The sequence below is a fragment of the Bos indicus genome, chromosome 11, assembly GCF_029378745.1.
Source record: "Bos indicus isolate NIAB-ARS_2022 breed Sahiwal x Tharparkar chromosome 11, NIAB-ARS_B.indTharparkar_mat_pri_1.0, whole genome shotgun sequence".
Taxonomy (NCBI): Eukaryota; Metazoa; Chordata; class Mammalia; order Artiodactyla; family Bovidae; genus Bos; species Bos indicus.
The window spans coordinates 26,878,599-26,900,000 of record NC_091770.1 but is presented as its reverse complement, the minus strand read 5'-3'; the positions used below and the strand labels follow the sequence as shown (position 1 = coordinate 26,900,000).

At 41.6% G+C, this 21,402-nt stretch overlaps 1 protein-coding gene across 2 annotated transcripts in view; it reads right to left on the bottom strand.

Moving 5' to 3' along the window:
* CAMKMT (calmodulin-lysine N-methyltransferase) overlaps positions 1-21,402 on the bottom strand; it is a 425,501-nt gene that overhangs the window by 4,933 nt on the left and 399,166 nt on the right. For both annotated transcript variants that reach the window (XM_019970085.2, XM_019970084.2), the window contains 3 exons: positions 21,156-21,230; positions 13,533-13,596; positions 1,887-2,018 (listed from right to left, as the gene is read on the bottom strand). In XM_019970085.2, the coding sequence (XP_019825644.2) occupies positions 1,887-2,018; positions 13,533-13,596; positions 21,156-21,230 (271 nt within the window). The remainder of the gene's footprint in view (positions 1-1,886; positions 2,019-13,532; positions 13,597-21,155; positions 21,231-21,402) is intronic.

The following is a 21,402-nucleotide window of genomic DNA, read 5'->3' as shown; positions in this document are numbered from 1 at the left end:
GAAGGGGTCGACAGAGGATGAGATGGTTGGATGACATCACTGAGTCAATGGACATGAGTTTGAGTAAGCTCTGCGAGTTGGTGATGGACAGGGAAGCCTACGTGCTGCAGTCCATGGGCTCGCAAAGAGTTGGACAGGACTGAGTGACTGAACTGAACTGGGGGTGCACAGTATAAATCTAGGCATGTTTTGTTGTCCTTTAGTTGCTAAGTTGAGTCCGACTCTTTGTGACCCTGTGGATAAACAGGCCATGATTAGCAGGCTACTAACATTGGAAATAAAAACAGGAGGTTGTTGCCCACTAGGTGCTGACAATCTAAAGCTCTAGACAAAGGACAGGTGGCCACCGAGGACCTGGATGCCTGGCATGTTCTAACACACTTCAGATTTTGCAGAGAAGTGACAGAGGGTTAGGTATAATGAAATTTTCTGCTGGTGGAGAAACCTGGGGCATTTGCTCTCCTGAGCTATGACTGAGAAACTAACAGCATTTGTCCTTTGGTTAAGGGGGAAAGTGAATGACAGGTTGTGAAGCAGCTGTCAGCTGGGCCCTGTAGCTCTAGCCTCACCCTGGAGAGAAGGCCATTTTTATCCCTTAGGGTAGAAGAGCCCAGGGGGCCAGGAGAGACACTTCCTGGACCAGGTAAAAGCCTTCAAAGCCATTCCTTTTGTTCTGGAGAGGAGTTGAAAAAAGAACATCATTCTAGAGGTAGGTAAGATTTGCATAACATGCCACTTAGTTTTTATTTTCTAATTGTAAGCAGAGGGCCTGATTCCACCAGTGAGAGGAAGTGATTTAACCCTTTCAGTTCACAAACCAACATACCCACCCCCCCACCCCAGCCCCAACCCCCGCTCCCCTACGGCTCAGGAACTTAAATGGAGCCCTGGAGACCCAAAGAAATGAACCCATTTCCAGAAAGTGAAGATTTCCTTTCTACTGCTTAGAAGATCAGATTCACTTTGCATATAATTTTTCAAAAGTCAGCACACTTCTACATTATATCATAGTCCTGGGTAATAAAGAATGCTATACACATTTTCCCAGGAGAAAAATAAGGTCAGGCCTTTACTTTTCTGCGGTCATGACTTGCAAAATTGACAAGTCAAAGTCTGTTGCGAAGGTCAGCCTAGCTCAGAGAAGGGAGATTTCTGTAAGGTACGAAATTACAGAAGAAATCCATGTTTTACGAGTAACTGTGATATGTATTAGCAAATGTGAGATTCCTAAAAAGTTTTCAGTGGAACGCTAGCCTCTCAGTGTCCTATATTGCTCTATACCTATAAATAATAAAAAAGGCTGATAACATTGCTTTATGTAAGGAAGCTTAGAAATCACTCTCAGATAAGTGCTTTTGACCTAAATCTTGTAGCGTCTCGATCTGACATGTAACCCCACAACTGTGAAATTCTGTGAGATTTAACAGTCTCAAACTGCCAACTGACCCAACCATAAAGCAAGTGGAGATAAAGATTTACAGTCTAACATGATACAATTAGACATTCACCTTCTATTTATTTCAGTTGCAGCTAAGCATTTAACCTACTTAAAAGCTGAAGGTTTTTTCATTAAAATATAAATGCTTGTTTATCATTCATTCTATGCCACCTCCCCTGCATCCTACAAATCAGTCTATTATGAATGAAGAGATTAGTTAGTTTCAGAGAAAGGAGTAAACAGGAATGGTTTCTGTAAAATCCTTCTAGACATGCAAAGATAAAAGATGGCTTTGCCACACAAAATAACCAGATACAAATAGCTGTTCAGAAGCAGCACACCTAAGGAGTCCTTTAATCAAATATTTAGGTTACCTGCCAAAAAGACCATGATCTCTTCAAAATGCAATGCGGATTAAAGTGTTATCTAACACAAGCAGAAAACTAACCTTGGAGTGGAAGTTTGAAATGTGTTCATCATAATTTTCATGTCTTTGGATAGAGAAACCAGCTTTTTCAGCTAGATTGCAAAACTGGTTTAAAGTATTCCCTCGGCGTGGGGCGAATACCATTGCTTTCCCCTAGAACATTAAAAAGGAAATTCACACATTGTAAAACTGGAAGACAACCAAACATAACAGACATTGGTGAAAGCATTTAGTGTACAGCTCTCAGGTAGAAAACTCAATTGTCTTGAGATATCCACCAAGGATGGGCAGACACAGTGGGACTCATTTCCAGGATAGACAGACATCAAATAAGAGAAAAATGTCGTATTTAAATGTCCAGTGCTATGTTTTATCACCTTCAAACAATGCATGTAATAAATAATATGGGACTCGACGTTGGTCTTTTGTACGATACATACCTCTCTTGGGTCCAGTGGTTTAAATCATCGACTAGATTTTAGAATACCAGGTCCAGGGCAGTGTTACCCACCTTGCAACTCCTTAGCAGCTGCCAACACATCCGCAACACAGCTCCAGAGCATGTGGCCACAGATGCCTGTAAATGTTAGTTTATTGTGCCCTGGAAATTCAGTACCGAGAAATCCTCCACAGAGACGGGTAACCACAATCCATTTCAGTTCTGCCACCAGCCTTTTCTGTGACCATACTGCCAGAGACAGAACTTTAGGATCTTGATTTCCAACTCTACTGGATCCCTCGTAAGGGTCATCGTTATGGCAAAGCAGTTCCTCACAGTTATCCAAGTGGTTACTTTTCAAAGAAAGTGGTACAATGAGGGCTAGTAAGCTTTTCTAAATAAACTGCACAACCCTATCTGATGGTTGTAGTGGGGAGCGTGGGAAGACTTGATCAAAATATATACCAGATTTCAGAAGACCCTCTGAAACTCCACAACGAATATTTACTAACTACTGGCTGCACGTGAATTTTCCTTCTCCCTTTGAGATGTGCACAGAATGACTAAACTTCAGAATAGTCTTTTTCCTTTTATTTGTTCAAAAGATGACTATGCTTCTGTTAATTTCAAGGTTATACATTATCTCTAGGAAATACCACTTCAGGTTTTGAGAGAATTATGAAAATATATCCCAGTTTCTTTTGAAAGTTGCTTTATCGTTCATACCTGCCAACTGTCTATTGAGTATCAGGGACATGGCAGACACTGGGGCTGGTGCTCTATGCACATCCTCTCCTTTAGTCTTCAAATGACCCATCAAGATAGGGATTTTCAGCTCCACTCTAGAGGATGCTCAGAAAGGTTAGCTCATTGTCCAAGATGACACATCAGTAAGTGACTAGAAACTGACCTGACTCCCAATGCCAATGCTCTTTCCATTATACAACACTCCCTTCGTATTAGTCATAGTGATGGCAATAGTAATACAAGCGACCACTTTGCTAGGTGCTTCACGAGCCTTCCCTCTAATCCCCTCAACAATTTTCTCAACAACCGTGTACAGTAGACATTACATTTTACAGATGATTAAACATGCTGTAAAGGGTTTGAAGACTATGAGGAGGAAATGTGTGGCAGAAAGGGGTTTGGACTTAAAAGGGGATCTCTACCATTAGACAGCGGTGTCACCTCAGGAAAATCAGGGGAAAAAGTCATAGAACTATTGACCTAGGAGACACCTTGGAGATGACATGAGTCCAATCTCCTCATTTTTCAGATAAGAGACTCAAGTTATCCTAGCTGACTCACTGAGTTTTCTCATCCATTAAATGGGAAGAATAAAACCTCCCTTGCCTCCCCCCACCCCCAGCAAGTTGTGAGGATCAAATGAGGCAATGAGTGTGAAAATAATTTCAGAAAAGTTTGTATAGATGTAAGAAAGACTAGGAGCATCTACACCACCTGACGGTGCTATAAAGATTCTACCAACTTCCTCTCCTTCTCTCTTCCCCTCATTTAGCTGCAAGAAAATGCACTGATCCACTGTCCTGGACATCAAGTGTGTTTTCACACTGTGTTTACATAGACATGTATACACTCAGGCACATAATTATAGCAGCACCAATCATGCCACTCCACTTAAGGTTCTGTCAGCTTTTCCAATATTAATTGCTATTTTCAGGCGGTTTTCAAACTTAGCAGCAAAAATTCATTTTGATGTGAAACTAGATATAATACATGGTCTCAGCAGGGGAGCAAAAGTCTCCATGGGGAAAAAAAAAAGGAGGAGCACTAGTAGGTCATTTTAGTCCTTTCTAAGAGCTGATTGTCATTCTGGATTTTTGAATAATGGAAGTGGTTTTATTTTAAAGTCACCTGTCTTACCATTATAATCAAAGAGTTGATTTTTGACAGCTGTTATCTAAATTATATATCATAATGTTTAAGGACTAAGGGGTTGTGGTTGGGTTGATGTTTGCATTCACAGAACACACCTCTGCCCTCACCCCAGCCCTCTGCTGGTTGGGGTGAGCTGTAAGGGGATTGCAGCTGAGCTTGTGTCTCAGTTTACCTGTCCTTCCACACCCACTGCACCTAGAATAGCCACCCTCCCCACCCCCTCTCGCTGCTCTGTGTGTATCCTTAGCCCTCAGCACCACTGACACACATCACATCCTTATTTGTTATTGCCTTTCTCCTCTGGCTAGAATGTATACTCCAGGAAAATGGGATCTTCTAATGTTCCATTCACTACATTTTCTCAGTGCCTAGCATAGAAAAGACGATCAATATTTGCTGAAAGAATAAGCTAAATCCAGACGTTGAATAATCTGAAAAATACAAGTCTCTGGGAATTCGAAGGCCACATTCTAACGTTCATTCTTTAGAAAAGATTTTCTCCAAGAAGCTTTTACAGAGTCAGTGGCTCTAATGGGATTTCAGAGGGCAGCTTTCTGTGCACAATACTGTCCCCACAAGAAAGAGAAAGAGCAAGCTGTAGTTTTAATCTCTAATTACTCAGTTATGAGTTTCAAAATGTTTTCTTTTTCATTTCGTTGAACGCTGACACCTTTGAGATGTGGATTAATGTTTAGGAGGGACAATAGGACATCATCCATTCATTCAGTAGCATCCACTGTTTGCCCTACTGAGTGCCAGCCTCTCCCCAATAATGAATGGTTTCAGAAGCCCGCCCCCCCCACCATATCTCCAGTGGAGCAGGACACTTTGTTACAGTCAGTGGAATATGCCTCACAATTTAGGCTTCAAAAATCAAACCAAGAAAAAGAACATAGATTTCAAATTAGCCCATTATTTTAGAAAAATTATTTTCAGTTTACCAAAGCACAACTTGCTAAGCATTCACAGTCACAGAATCATTTTAAACTCTGATTGAACACTCAATTGAATGTAAAATTTAGACTGATGAACAGAAATTTGAGAGAATTCATTTATCCCTGGAGAGGAGTTCCACAAAACAACAATGATCTTGTTTACACTCACTTGTAAGCTCAGTTGTTGTTATTCTGCTAGACTAATCTATACTCATGGAGAAGGTGACGGCACCCCACTCCAGTGCTCTTGCCTGGAAAATCCCATGGATGGAGGAGCCTGGTGGGCTGCAGTCCATGGGGTCGTGAAGAGTCAGACACGACTGAGCGACTTCCCTTTCACTTTTCACTTTCATGCATTGGAGAAGGAAATGGCAACCCACTCCAGTGTTCTTGCCTGGAGAGTCCCAGGGACGGGGGAGCCTGGTGGGCTGCCGTCTATGGGGTTGCACAGGGTCGGACACGACTGAAGTGACTTAGCAATCTATACTCATAGAGTAAAGGATGTGCACTTCTGGAAAACATAAGTCTTCTTCAGACTTATTTTGCAAAGAACAGGCTACACTTTTTCATTTCCAGGTGATCCACCATTAGCTATCGATTACATGTGTAGGCTTATATTTATTTTCTAGCCATGTCTTCATCTGGTTTCTGAGATGCGGCCTTCGCCTGCTTCCTCCCCAACATTTCTCTCGTCAGTCAGTCCAACCCTGGCTTCTTTTTATCACCTGCCTTTTCATTGTCAGTAGTCCCCAGGACTCTGTCTGCTTTTTCTTTATGTTTTATACAGCTCCAGGCAATTGTGCTGAAGTCCACATCTTCAACTCTCACTTATGCATTACAAACTCCCAAGTACACAGCTGCAGCAGTCACCATCGTCCAGTTCACATACCTGGGTTTTCAGGTGCCTACTAGATAGAGCCCTCCGTGGGGATGTTCCGAAAGTATCTTTAACCCATTCTGTCTAAAATGGAATTCAACAGACGTTGGCCTAAACCTCTACCCTTCCCAGGGCACTATTCATCCATCTCTCTCTTTCTTTCTCTCTCTCACACGCACAGCTGAGTACCTATTAAGTACCAAATACTTCCATACCCTTCACCTTCAAAATGAAACTGGAAATCAGGAAATCATGACGTTGCCTTTTAAAACCATTGTATCTTATTTTATCCCCAAGGAGCAGTCCAGAAATGTTTGCTGAATGAACCTCTTGGTGAATACCCATCCAGTTCCCTCTTCTCCACCTTTAGGTCTTCACTGGCTCCTAACTGTACAGTTTTAGGTAGAAGTTGGTTCACGGTGGACCCATGAAGAGCCTTGCTGCTTTCAATCTCTTTCTTATTTCGAAACCAGCTTTTATGCTGGCCAGAGTGATCTTTCTTGGACCCACGTCCGACTATATCACTGCTCAAAAACTTTCAATGGCTATTACCCATAAAGTCTAGTCTCTCCAACATCATGTTCTCAGCCTGTCTTAAAGTGGTACCCAAACTAACTCATCTCCCGCCCCTCCCCCAGTGTAACAGACACTCCTAAACTCCAATCAGAGCAAACTCCTGCGAACTCCACATGCTCTTTCGTACTCCCCACCTGTGAGTTCTATTCTTTCCACCAGGGATGCTACTTTCTAGTCCCCTTCTACTGAGGCTCAGAATGGCCTTCTTACTGATCAACGGAAGTCACTACTCCTGCCTCTAGGGAACTCTTCCTCAGGCAATTAGCTATTCTTTGTGCTGCATTCCAGTACCTAGACTATTGCATTGTAATTCCTAGGAGTTGTGCATTAATCTTCCCTGCTATACAGTGAGATTCTTTATAGTGCTGGTTATTCTTATTCATACCCCACAGTCCCAGCACAGTGCTAGGCAGAGAGCAGTTGCTCAACAAAGGTTTGTTGACTCAAGACAGAGTTCAGTCCTTTAAGGATCTCACATTCTATGGAAGGTGTCAATTAGAAAGATTCACACAACAAACAAAAGCAGCACCAGGCTCTATATGATCGAGCGCTGGGCTGTTATAAGCCATTCTGCACTGTCCATTGTAGTTCCAGCTATGTGTGTGAGGTCTCCATGACCACATTCTAAATTCCTCAGGGGCAGAGACTCAGCACTGCACATGCTGGATAAACACCTGGGTGGACTTCCAAAAAGAACTTCTAAGGGATAGGCCCCTGAATTCAGGGTCTTAAAAATCGTCTGGGGATTCTCTGCTCCTACAACCAGAAGAGCCGGGTTTGGCCGAACACAGCTTCTCATCGAAGACAGGGGAAGCTTTGTTGGGCCTCTGACCCAGCAAAAAGGAACCGAACCCAAAGCTCTTACAGCACCATCTCAGTTCATGCCACTGAACCCATACTCACGAGGCATTTCCCTGAGATAAGCAAAAACAGAGGTTTATACAGATGGTTGCAGAGATGCTAGATTAAAAAAAAAAAGATGGTAAAATATGTCAGTAAAAAGAAACTGCTTAAGACTTCCCTGGTGGTCCAGTGGTTAAGGCTCTGTGGTCCCAGTGTAGAGGGCCCAGGTTCAATCCCTGGTCAGGGAACTAGATCCTATATGCCCCAGCTAAAAGATCCCATATGCCATAACTAAGACCCAGGGCAGTCAAAGAAAAAAAAAAAAAAAAAAAAAACTGCTTTTCTAAAATGAGAGTCCATGATTTACTTCTATAGCATGGCTTACGTGCAGTCAGGACTCTAGGAATTTGGCAGTTATTTAGGGCCAGTTTCTAAAGAAGGTTAAATGAGTTCCAAAGGATATTTTTGAATTCTTGACGATGGTGAGCAGTGATGATAAGCTGGAGATCTGTCCATACTGCATCCCCAACCATCTCCTCATAGTCCTGAGTAAATTCACACTGTCCAACTGGCTTGGCTTCCCTCCCTGCCCCCAAAGCCATTTCACAGGAATATCAGTAGGTGTCACTCGTTGGTTGTCACTTTCGGACCAAAGTTCAACTTGTAGGCTGCTGTGGCTGTATTTTAAATTACATCTGGGTCCTGTTATATCAGACATGGCTGATGGTCTTTAAGGAACACAGTATTAAGGGCTCAGCTATGACTCATCAGCAACAAGAAGCCTCTCACCAGAGGGAAAGAGGTGGGGGAGGAAAGATACCTGTTGCTTCTTGGAATGAGTAACACTTGCTGATTCCCTGGTGGCTGAGACACTAAAGAATCCACCTATAATGCAGGAGATCTGGGTTTGATCCCTGGGTTGAGGAGATCCCCTGGAGAAGGGAATGGCAAGTCACTCCAGTATTCTTGCCTAGAGAATTCCATGGACAGAGGAGTCCATGGGGTTGCAAAGAATCGGACATGACTGATCATCTAACACTGTCATTTCTTCTTAAAATCTTTTCTTGTCATCTTTTAAGTCTGCTAGAGAGTTCCTGTAGCATTCTGGCAGGGGTCAGATGTTTTTATAGCTTCTCTCAACCAGTAAGCAGAAGAATCCATTTGGAGCAAGCAATGATCATTTCTTGCTGACATTTGGGGCTTCCTGTAATGACTTTCCAGGCATAGGTGCCTGTCTGCCCAAGGATCCAGGCTTAGCTCTGTGATTTGACACTGCTCCTGGGTCAAGCCAGGAACCCACTCTGGTGGCTAAGCTCTCTCTGGGGGCCTGTATCCCCTCATTTATGACCCCCATTATAAAAACTGAAAAGCAGGGAAACTCCTCCCCTCCACCTACTTTCTTTGCTTCTGGATCCTCTGACTCCAGATAGCAGATTTGCCTTAGCTAGAACTCAAGGAATCACACTCCCCAATAATGGCAGAATCCATTTCTTCACACAGGTTGACACTTGAATCTCCATGTTGCAATGATTTAATCCTGGCCATCTAGTAGGAATTTCTCTCCCCTCACTTGATGGGGGCGCCTGTAGTAAAAAGTGTCATCTTCATCCAGGTAGACAATCCTCCGGACCTTCTGCAGAGCCTGCAGCAGGCAAGTAGGACGTGGGTACAGGGAGATGCAGCAGGCCTAGTTATGTGTAGACATCATCCAAGTCCAAGTTCAAGAAAAAAAAAATTTCCCCTTCTGCCAAGCATTTCTCTGAGGACAGTTTTTGAAAACAGCCCTGTATATTCTATACCCATCATGGCTGGGAAGTCCCTCTAGTTCTTCAAGGCTGCAAGACTGAACACATACTCATTCAGAGTCAGTTATGTGCTAAAGCTTCCAATGCACTGACTTGTTTCTTCCTCATTTTACAGATGAGAAACTGAGGCTCTGAGAGATGAATCTAGTAAGTGGCTCAATAGTAAGAACAAATTGGGTTTTGTACACAGACATTTCTGGGTCTATCTACTAATACTTTACCCTTGGAAACTGGGGCCCACCTGTGAATTCAAAGTGTTTGGCCAAAGTGCAGCTTTGGCTGAGCACCCTGAGGACTTGTTTCATCTCCACTGAGTCTGCTGAGCCCTTGAATTACTAAGAGCTCAGGACCCACCAGTGCAGCTGTCCAATTTGTTTCTCTGTGGGCCTCTTCCAGTACCTTCAGCCTCTGGGCCACAAAACCATGGAAGAGTGGACTGGGCTCAAGAAACCATTAAAAGCAGCTCTAATTGTTATGGGATAAAGCCTTTAATGTTATCTTGGTCTTGGACTGTGATGTCCACGACATACACACTCAGTGAGGGGTGGGGGGACGTCCTTTGGAAGTAGGACAGCAGGCCTGAGAGGCAAGGAGAAGAGCAGTTTTTCTCCAGGTGCCCCCATGTTTTGGGCACCCTTCCAGTCCCCTGGCATGGGAGACAGAGCTACTGTGGCTCTCTTCTGAGTCCCTGTGGCCCTTCCTGGGTCCATCTGGGTAGCGTTCCCAGGAGTGCAAAGGCCCTGCCACCCCAGACCTCTCAGTGGAGTGAGATTCCTGGGTGGGAACTTCAGTATGTCCATGTACCATCTATGACTGGGATTTTCCCCCTTATGGTGGACTCCTGCCCTCTTAGGCTGGAATACTTGTCAGTCCAAGCAGTGCTGCAGGACAGGAGGGGCCTGAGTGAGGGCCCCTGCTCTCATTTCTTATGCTGCATTTTGATGTGGCCCCCTTTGTTTTTGTTTTAATTAAGTTAGATGTTTAAGAATATTTATTTGTTTATTTATTTATTTTTTTGCTGTGCTGGGTCTTTGTTGCTGCGTGGGCTTTTCTCTAGTTGCAGAGAGTGGGGGTTACTCTCCAGTTGCAATGCACTGGCTTCTCACTGGTGGCTTCTCCTGTTGCGGAGCATGGGTTCAGTACCTGCAGCTCCCAGGCTCTAGAGCACAGGCTCAATAGTTGCGGCACGTGGACTTAGTTTCTCTGTGGCACGTAGGATCTTCATGGGCCAGGGATCAAACCCATGTCTCCTGCACTGGCAAGTGGATTCTTTACCACTGAGCCACCAGGGAAGCCCATGATGCAGGCCCCTTTGATTCGGCTTCCCCAGCTCTACACAGAGCATAAGTAAGCACCATCCACTCTAGGGCTGGGTCTTATCCTCCCAGTTAAGGGTGAGCATCTGCTTCAGTAGGAGTGCTGCTGTCCTCTGAGGAGGCTGCTGTGTGGAGCCATACTTCAGACAAGGAGGAGCATCATTCAGAGTTTAATAGAGGGTACAGGAGAGCTACTAGATGTTCCAGTTCAATCTCCACTTAGGTCTATTCATAGCTTGGGCAGTTTTCTATTGTAAATCATGTGAATGATTTACAGTAGATCCTACGTAAACCTATGAATCCTATGTAAACTATGTAATTCCTTCTTCTGCCGAGCTTCCCTGGTGGCTCAGATGGGAAAGCGTCTGCCTGCAATGCGGGAGACCTGGGTTCGACCCCTGGGTCAGGAAGATTCTCTGGAAAAGGAAATGGTAACCCACTCCAGTACTCTTGCTTGGAAAATTCCATGGATGGAAGAGCCTGGTAGGCTACAGTCCATGGGGTCGCAAAGAACTGGACACAACTGAGCAACTTCACTTTCACTTTCTACATAAACCAGGCAAATCTGCTACAAAATGGAGTTCAGTTCAGTTCAGTCGCTCAGTCGTGTCCGACTCTTTGTGACCCCATGAACTGCAGCACACCAGGCCTCCCTGTCCATCACCAACTCCCGGAGTTCACCCAAACTCATGTCCATTGAGTTGGTGATGCCATCTAACCATCTCATCCTCTGTTGTCCCCTTCTCTTCCTGCCCTCAATCTTTCCCAACATCAGGATCTTTTCAAATGAGTCAGCTCTTCACATTAGGTGGCCAAAGTACTGGAATTTCAGCTTCAACGTCAGTCCTTCCAATGAATACCCAGGACTGATCTCCTTTAGGATGGACTAGTTGGATCTCCTTGCAGTCCAAGGGACTCTCAAGAGTCTTCTCCAAAACTACAGTTCAAAAGCATCAATTCTTCGGTGCTTAGCTTTCTTTATAGTCCAATTCTCACATCCATACATGACTACTGGAAAAACCATAGCCTTGACTAGACGGACCTTTGTTGACAAAGTAATGTCTCTGCTTTTGAATATGCTATCTAGGTTGGTCATAACTTTCTTTCCAAGGAGTAAGCGTCTTTTAATTTCATGGCTGCAATCACCATCTGTAGTGATTTTGGAGCCCCCAAAAATAAAGTCAGCCACTGTTTCCACTATTTCCCCATCTATTTGCCATGAAGTGATGGGACCGGATGCCATGATCTTCGTTTTCTGAATGTTGAGCTTTAAACCAACTTTTTCATTCTCTTTCACTTTCATCGAGAGGCTCTTTAGTTGTTCTTCACTTTCTGCCATGAGGATGGTGTCATCTGCATATCTGAGGTTATTGATATTTCTCCTGGCCATCTTGATTCCAGCTTGTGCTTCATCCAGCCCAGTGTTTCTCATGATGTACTCTGTATATAAGTTAGATAAGCAAGGTGACAATATACAGCCTTGACGTACTCCTTTTCCTATTTGGAACCAGCAAAATGGAGTATTTGTCACAAATAGGCTCTGAAGGGGGTGTTGGTGATGAGTGAAGTACTGTGCACTGTGAGATCCAGGAGTCTTTGAAAGCATTGTGTTTTTGCCTGATAGATCTTCTCAGAAGCCTTATATCCAAGAATCTCAGTGTCCTTTCTGAAAATCCTGATCTTGCAAATTCTCATGAGAATCACCCAAGGCTAACAGGGAGATGAAGAGGCCCCCAATTCCTTCTTCTGCCCTCAACTTGGGCTGCTCACTCAACCACGACAGCTGTCATCAACGGCTTGGAGTGTGCCCCTTCCTTACCTCTAGAGCTGCTCCCCACCTCACAGGGGGAATTGAGAAGCCAATTTAATTTAATTGATTACCACTTACAAAGCTGTGGTTACTCCTCTGAGAGGCCTAAAGTTTCTGAGTTATATAGAGATAACAAAATAAAAAGCACAGTGTACAGCAAAGGATGATTATCAAATTGCTCTGGGAATCTTCAATGTAGAAAAGATATAAGAGAAAGATTGAAAGGTATTAGCTGATAAGTCTCACTGAGGTCAGAAGACTAGAGCAAACCTTCTTTTTTAAAAGAAAAGACAAAACTTTAGAAAATACTTCACACATAAACACACACACACTATAGTCCTTTCTCAGATAAATGTTGAGTTTCTGTCTTAGGCTACATTAACACTGTTAAGTTCCTATGGCACAGCAAGAGTCTTACATAGTTATAAGATTTTTTTTTTAATGTATGAGCTTTAAACTTGTTTTCTTTCTTTAAATAGATGTATATTAACTCTCTGTTTAGGCTGCAGGACCTCCTAGCTTAGTATAACAGCCCAGCAAAATAAGAGTGGATACAAACTCTGTAATTTACTCACAGGCATAAATGGATATATAAATGTAAAAATGCGCAGAATATTGTATGCCATGCTTGGCTTCATTGTGACCTAATGTTTATAATATGTAAATAATGGTTTCCTTTTAAAGCAAAGAACTTTTAATAGATTCATCTGAAGTCCCTTTCTTTAATAGAAACAGAAATAAAAAGAAAAAAATATTCTTTTGCAATAAATAAATACCCAATGACAAAGGTTACCATTGAAGGGATTTAAAATGACAGAAGTCAACAGAAAACTTTCAATATCATACTTCTACTTTAATATGAAGATATTGTTATCAAAGGAAAAGACTCAAGAAATTCTTTGATAAAAATAATCTCACACTATCTTTGAAGCGGTTTCATTTATTTTACTACCCACTGTGTTCCTTATCAGAAGGCCAAGGGTAAGAAGTTCCCTAGTTATGATTAGGAAAGAATCTGATAGATCAGAAGACTCAATTGAAGTTGGACATAATAAGTATTAAAGTATTACATGACATTAATCCTGCCATTCCATTACTCTTTCCATCTTTGTGCACAGACTAATTATTCTGAAGCCAGTGTTCAGGAGAAAATAGAAACATACTTACCCTGGGCTGGAGTAATCTCTTTATTGCATCAACAAGGCTGGCTCTGTACTGGTCCAGAAACAGGCTGACATTGAGAAGAGAGCAGAATCCAGATTAAACTGGGTTTTCAAGTCTAATGATATTAGTGGAGATCAAGGCTAATTACATATGTTTACTCAACACTAAAAGACAGAAATTGTTTCCTTTCATTCAATTATCTCACTAGAATACAAATAATAAAAAAGATACTGTGGTCAGGGTTATCCAATCAAAGCCAAGTCATCAACACGTGATGGGCCAAAATTCACACACGACTGGACCATGTGCTAGTGTGCAATGGGAAGTTTCTAAGTTGCTGTCTGGGGGAGTCATCTGGTAGAGATGAAGCTCTCCCAACACTTGTCTCTGCAAACATGGGTCGTCTGCCCACCAGAGGTGCTGTGAGGCCATCCTTCAAAATCAAACCACTGGCCCTATTACACACTGACCACAGAAAAGACCTCAGGTAGTGATGGTTTTTGCCTGGTGGGCTGACATCTATGGGGTCGCACAGGGTTGGACATGACTGAAGTGACTTAGCAGCAGCAGCAGCAGCAGCAGCAGCTCTGGCCCAGCTTACACGCAGAGAAGGTGCTCAGTGAATAGTTCACTTACTCCCTTACTGGCAGGCCTGGGGGTATGGCTCAGTGGTTGAAAACAGGCTTAGCATGCATGAGATCCCGGGTTCAATCCCCAGTACCTCCATCTTCATATTTTGGGTTTCCCTGGTGGCTCAGACAGTATAGAATCCACCTGCAATGCAGGAGACCTGGGCTCAATCCCTGGTTTGGGAAGATCCCCTGGAGAAGGGAATGGCAAGCCACTCCAGTATCCTTGCCTGGAGAATTCCATGGACAGAGGAGCCTGGCAGGCTACAGTCCATGGGGTTGCAAAGAATCAGACATGACTGAGCGACTACAGCTTTCACTTTTCACTTTACTAGCAGATCAACACAGTCTTTGAAATGGAGGGCTTACGCAGGGTGAGTTTTAACGCCTCTAAAACTGTTTGTACATACTCCTTCACTGGTCATGCTACAGAGGAGTCAGCATTCAGGCAGGATGTTTCACCAGACCAGGTTCTCTCCTAATTCTCTCACTTAAGATGAGTGGGGAGAGCAGCTTATGAAATATTTCCAAGAAGACAGAACTTGGGCTTCACCATGACATGCTTAGTGGAAGTTTCTTCTATAAAATGCTGCTTTGAGCAATGGAAAAAGAATCCTCTTAAGGTAAACTAGAAATCATCTCTAGAATGGAAACCTATGTATCAGTCAGGATAACCTGATTATTATATGGGAAAATTCCTTACTGTTCCAGAAAACTATGCGTTTAAATCTTAGAGCACAAAATGCGTCTAATTTGAATGCTACAGAAGTTTGTCTTTTAGTCATATTAATTAATGGTTAATAACCAGTAAGGTACGTCTAGTCAAGGCTATGTTTTTTCCTGTGGTCATGTATGGATGTGAGAGTTGGACTGTGAAGAAAGCTGAACGCCAAAGAATTGATGCTTTTGAACTGTGGTGTTGGAGAAGACTCTTGAGAGTCCCTTGGACTGCAAGGAGATCCAACCAGTCCATTCTGAAGGAGATCAGCCCTGGGATTTCTTTGGAGGGAATGATGCTGAAGGTTAAACTCCAGTACTTGGCCACCTCATGCGAAGAGTTGACTCATTGGAAAAGACTCTGATGCTGGGAGGGATTGGGGGCAGAAGGAGAAGGGAACGACAGAGGATGAGATGCTGGATGGCATCACTGACTTGCTGGACGTGAGTCTGAGTGAACTCCGGGAGTTGGTGATGGACAGGAAGGCCTGGTGTGCTGAGATTCATGGGGTCGCAAAGTGTCGGACAGGACTGAGCTACTGAACTGAGCTGAACTGAAGGGCCAGTAAGAAAGGAATCCAATTGTATTTAAGTGTTTTGAAATTTTCTCTTCAGGACTTTATACCTTATTCTTTAGTGAGTTAATACTATCTTGCTGCTGTTGTTTAGTCATAAGCTGTGTCCAACTCTTTTGCAACCCCATGGACTGTAGCCCATCAGGCTCTTCTGTCCATGAGATTTCCTTTTAGAATACTGGAGTGGGTTGCCATTTCCTTCTCTAGTGGATTTTCCTGACCCAGGATTTTCCTAAACCCATGTCTCCTGCTTGGCAGGTATATTCTTTACCACTGAGCCCAGGGAAGCAACAACAATACTACCTTATATGTTAATAATTAAGTATTCTATTTAAATACCTCTATCAGTTACTTGAGTCCACAGGAGGCCTGGCTAGTTGAGATACATAGCACTAAGCAAAAGACCATTCCCAGTTTATACACGTGCATCCTAAAAGTTGGTAAGAGATAAATAATTAACAACTTAAAAGCTGAGCTTAAAACATAACCTTATACAGGGAAGGGGAGCTAAATTAGGAGTTTGGGATTAATATATACATATTACTATATATAAAGTAGGTGAACAACAAGGACTCAATGTGTCGCACAGGGAATTATACTCTATATCCTGTAATAACCTACGAAAGAGGAAAAGTGTTAGCTGCTCAGTAGTGTCTGACTCTTTGCGAGCCCCATGGAGACAGCCTGCCAGGCTCCTCTGTCCACAGAATTCTCCAGGCAAAAATACTGGAGTGGGTAGCCATTCCCTCCTCCAGGGGATCTTCCTGATCCAGGGATTGAACCCAGGTCTCCTGCATTGCAGGCAGATTCTTTACCATCTTAGTCACCAGAGAAGGCTGTAATAAACTATAATGGAAAAGAATCTGAAAAAAGAATGCATATATATATATATACATACATATAGACATGCTGCTCAGTTGCTTCAGTCATGTTGGACTCTGTGCGACCCTATGGACTGCAGCCTGCCAGGTATCTAAATCACTTTGCTGTGTACTTGAAACTAAGAAAACATTTTAAATTAACTATACTTCAATAAAAAAACATAGCCTTATAAAATACTATTTCTATTTACTATTGGCAATGGTGAAAAAGATATTAACATCACAGCTCACTAGAAAATGCAGCTTAACACACAGCACACATTCAAAACCCAGTTATTTGAAAGCTAATTCTGTCTACTCCATCACTCCAAGTCACATTTCCCAAAAGTAATTCTTATAGTTCTCTAATAGGTCTTTATTCCAAGCAAGCTCACATTTCTAGTTAGCTCCGGTGCAGAATTTATAACACTTTGTAGGATACATCCTATGAGCAATTTCAATGTGCTTTAGTGGGAGTGATACATAATCTCCTGAAAATTCACCCCTTAAATAAGTCCTAATGGGCTCAGAGAACAGCAGTAGCTTAAGTGGATCTATTAAAAAAAGGTTGAGTGGGTCAGTGATTGGGATGAAGATACCATTTCAACTCTCCCTTCAGTTACTGATCAAAATACATTGACAACCAGTCTAGTTTGGCCATTAAACACACACACACACACACACACACACCTCTCTATAATTCACTTGTGGAATCAACGCTTGCTTTGTTCCATTGATCTGAATCATAGATTGTACGACAAAGGAAAGGTGCCAGGCCATTTTCATTGCCTCCCTTAGAATCAGTCAGGGTTTTCTGCAGAGCGCAGAGCAGCTTCATCTCCTGGCATAGGGAAATTAATTAGTACAGAGAACAAGGAGACATTTCTGCCAGCATTCTCAGAGAAGAAGACCTCTGTGTAATTTTCAAGGTGAAATGTGCTCCAGTTCACTGTTTTAGATTTAACTTTCAGCAGACCGAATAGCCTCTCTCGGTCTTTAGCGACTGACTGCTGGGGCAGCCATATTCTAATCTCGTGTGGCGCCACCCCTGAGGTGCCAGATCTCTGACAATCTGTCCATCTTCTCCAGGACTGAGTTTCCTCAGGTGTGAGGTGAGAGGGCTAAAGATCTTTTCAGGTGGAAAAGTCTATGAGTTGTGATTTAGAATGATCTATGATCAGAGCATCTGGAAAAAAAAAAAAAAAACAAAGAAATCCTAGAGCCTATTTTGAGAAAAACTATTTTTCTTCACAAAACCCAAACTTGTCATCATTTAAAGTAAAAATGATAGAACATAGAAACAATCCACTGTATACAGCTAGTGTGAAAATGCTGGGAGAGCAAGTGAGGTGATGAACCTTCCGGCATTTCTTCCCAAAAAGGGAAGTCTCAGGCTGCAGGCAGGCAGATGTGGTTCACCATCCTACAGACTGAGCTCCATGCGTCCAGCTAAGGGTGGCATTTTAGACTTGCTCTGCAAGCCTTTAGAGAAGCCACATGTATGGACTCTTTTTTTTTTCCTTCAAATTTACAGAATCATTTTTATTTTTGCAAAGCTACAATAAACTGGAAAGCCATCAAACACTGAATGAAATTGTTCATTGGATAAAAAAAAAACATCTTGCTACCAGACTCTCAGATCATTGTGACTGAACAGAAGTCTGGAAAGGCAGGTTTAAAATTAACAATCATTCGCTATTCTAAACTCAGCAAGGACAGGGGGGGACTGCATTCCAGCAGAAAGGAACTTATATTAAATTCAACATTAAACAAGTCAACCAAGGAACTTAATAGGAGGGTTTTTTTCTACACCTGCGGTTAAATATTCTAATATTTTGATGTTTGTCAACAGCATCCTTTTGCGGGTATGACTGTTACCTTGATTTTTTTCTTTCTGTTTATTTCAAAGTTGACATTTTACAAGTTACTTAGGAACTGTTGAACCATGAAACTATATTTCATTGTCAAAAATGCTGAATGGTGAAATAATGACTAGCTTTCAGTGTGCCTCTTTATTTTATAATCTAGTTGAGCTACCAAATTTAGATGTGAACTAAGAGACGGTCTCTTCTGGGAAATAAGTTATTCCCCCCATTGCCTACAGGTTTATGAATGTTTGAATGTAAATATATGAATATATGAATGATTTAAGAACATAAACATATCACCACTCGTAATCATGTGCATTTTACTTGAACCACAATGTGGGTTTGGAATAGGTTTGTGAATAGAGCTTGTTTTCATGTAAATGGGATCAAGCGGGACCACTGGTTAGCTATTCAGGGAATCAGACAATGCCACCCTTGCTGGAAATGCTTCAGTAAGAATTTAATCCATGTACCTAATATTTGAACTCCAACTCTTGCTTCATATTCCTGTGGCCTAATCCAGATCTCATTGACTGACAATGACTTCAGGATGGTGTGAGACTTAACGTCATCTATTTATGTGTGGCACCTATTTCTGGCACCGACTATTTCAGGTTTCATCTTAGAGGTAGTGACTAAAGAGAGCTTTCTTTTCCTCCTGTGACATTCTTCAAAAAAAAAAAAGCCTGGTCTGCCTGCCTGCCTGTCCCTAGAAGCAGCATCTGTGTAATAACTCTGACAGAGAAACATCAACCCTACAAGACATAAAGAACTCTTGGAGTCCTGGGCTTCCCTGCTATAGGCACAACATGTATATTATGAACATCACTGTATTTTTAAGTTTCTAAACAGCGTACCCATCTCTGTGAGTATGAAGACAGACCATTCCAAAGCATTTCTTTTGGAAATAATATCAGCATCGCAGTGAGAGCAGCTTAATGTTTCACATTTACAAATGGGAAATTATAAACAGCCTGACATTCCAGCACTGACGACACCAGGAGGGGAAAAAAACAATTCATGCATAGAAAAAAACCATTTATAAAATGAAACTTGGTGTATTTGGTTCATCTGAATACATAAATTCTCAATAGTTACTAGCTGTGTGTATATGTATATGGTATGTGCGTGTATGTATGTACATATTACATCATGTTATTGTTATGTATTTGGAATGAAAGCCTTAACTGAATATGCATTATGTATGTTGGTTGTACGGGATCCTGTTGTTGGCTAGGGGAAAAAAGACTATTTTTCAAACATGTTGTGTGGCTATTTTTAACCTGAGAACATTAATCAGAAAAGAGCTTGAATCTTACTTCCTCGGCTTGTCTCTCTGGTACAAATAGGATGACATGGTGTGAGTGTCATAACCCAAGGTATGACAAAGCCAGGCTGTTCTGATATTTGTGCAAAGGACACATTTAACTTGAAATCTCTTGGCCGGACCTGACTTTCCCCACATAATCAGAGCCCATCAGTGGGCGACCCTCGCCTAAATCTCCAAGAAGATCCTGCCCTCCTTCCCTCTCTCTGCTGCTCTCTGATCTGACTTTCATACTTAATCTGATCTAATCCTGCCAGCATTATCTTCATCTGTGCAATGAAACCTGGAGGATCCTTTCTCATATTTGGTGAGGAAAGGCATTTACTAAATTACTTGCTCAAATCATATGGTGAGGTTTTAGCTCCTTATTTTTGATTAGATGAGGGCTGTAATATTGAGACACAATATCAATGATTAGTCAGAAATCTGGTTCTCCCTTTTTCTGGAAAAAGGCTTTCTGAAATTGGGTGCAGAGAGACTAAATGGCCATGAAAAACTCAACTAAGAATGGAAGAAAATATTTAATTTTCACTGAGAAGTGTTTTTCTGGAGAAAACAGAAAACAAATCTAATTTCAGGGACTTAGGCAGAAAGTTTACTCACTAAAAATCTTATTAAATAATAATAATTTAAAATAAAGACTTCCTGGAGATTACATTCCATTCATTCAACTCTCACATAAGGAAAATCTTCTCTAGGTTATGGATCTTGCGTTTGGGTTTATCAATAGAAGAGAACTCCTTTAGAATCAGAACTTGTGTTTTCAAATTCATAGTGTCATTTAAAAAATTATTAGAAAACTACAAATAAGATCTTACTCTTAACAGGAAAAACTGTGAATTGTCATGTTTCTCAAATGCTGAAATAATTATTCAACACATGAAGAAAATACATAAGATTAGTTGAAATCATTATTAAGGTTTGATACATATTTATCCTGTAACTTAGGGATGAGACTTTCATTAACAATAAGTAGATTGGGCCAAAAGGGAAGACAAAATATCTAATGTAAATTATTTTTAAAAGGCAAGCATCTGACAGATTTTACTATTATTATTTGCATAACAATAAAATGGAATTTTATAATTCTTGTTTTAAGTGTAATTAAATATCATAATTGAAGACATTGGAAATACTAGATAGCAAGTATACATTTTAAGAAAAGCTATTTCCCTAAAGATATTCCACAGAGATGTTTATATGCTGGAGTGTATATGTGTGCACACACACATACATCTATATATTCCCTTATATCAATAGTCAGATCTCTCCTAAGAAGTAAGCTAATTGAGCTGTTTGTGTTGATAAACTCCTTTTTCTCCAGACTATTCCTCCCCGAGCCATAATTATTTGCAATTTGCCTAAGTCGTCCATTTACTGATACGTCAAGCATGAAACAGAGGCAATTCCAGAAAATGGAAATGCTTCTCAAAATCAATCTTTGGGAAATAATGTGGTAGAAGTTACTGTGTGATAGAAGACTACCTTATAACTGTCACATGGAGATGAATATTAATTTGTGGAGGTTAAGGCGGCTTTGTGCCTCATTTGTTGACTCTGCTTCACCGTCAGCAGAGCAGCACAGCCCAATTACTTCAGCAAAGCTATTTTTTTTTTCTAACAGGAGTTTTATGATTTTTATGTACTTACCAGTCAGCACACATAACAATGTCAAAATGTCCTTCCAGTTGAGAGACATCTGTCTCATTATCCCATCGTAAAACGCTTGAGAAGAAAAAGATTTTAAAAATTATACTTAGGGTTGTTTTTTTTTTTAACTTTTGATTTTGAGCTATTAACATTATTTTTGTGGCACTTGAAATTATTTAAAAGGTATATACAAATTATTTCAAAAGGCATAATAAAAAGAAAACTAGGGATGTAACTGTTCCATATT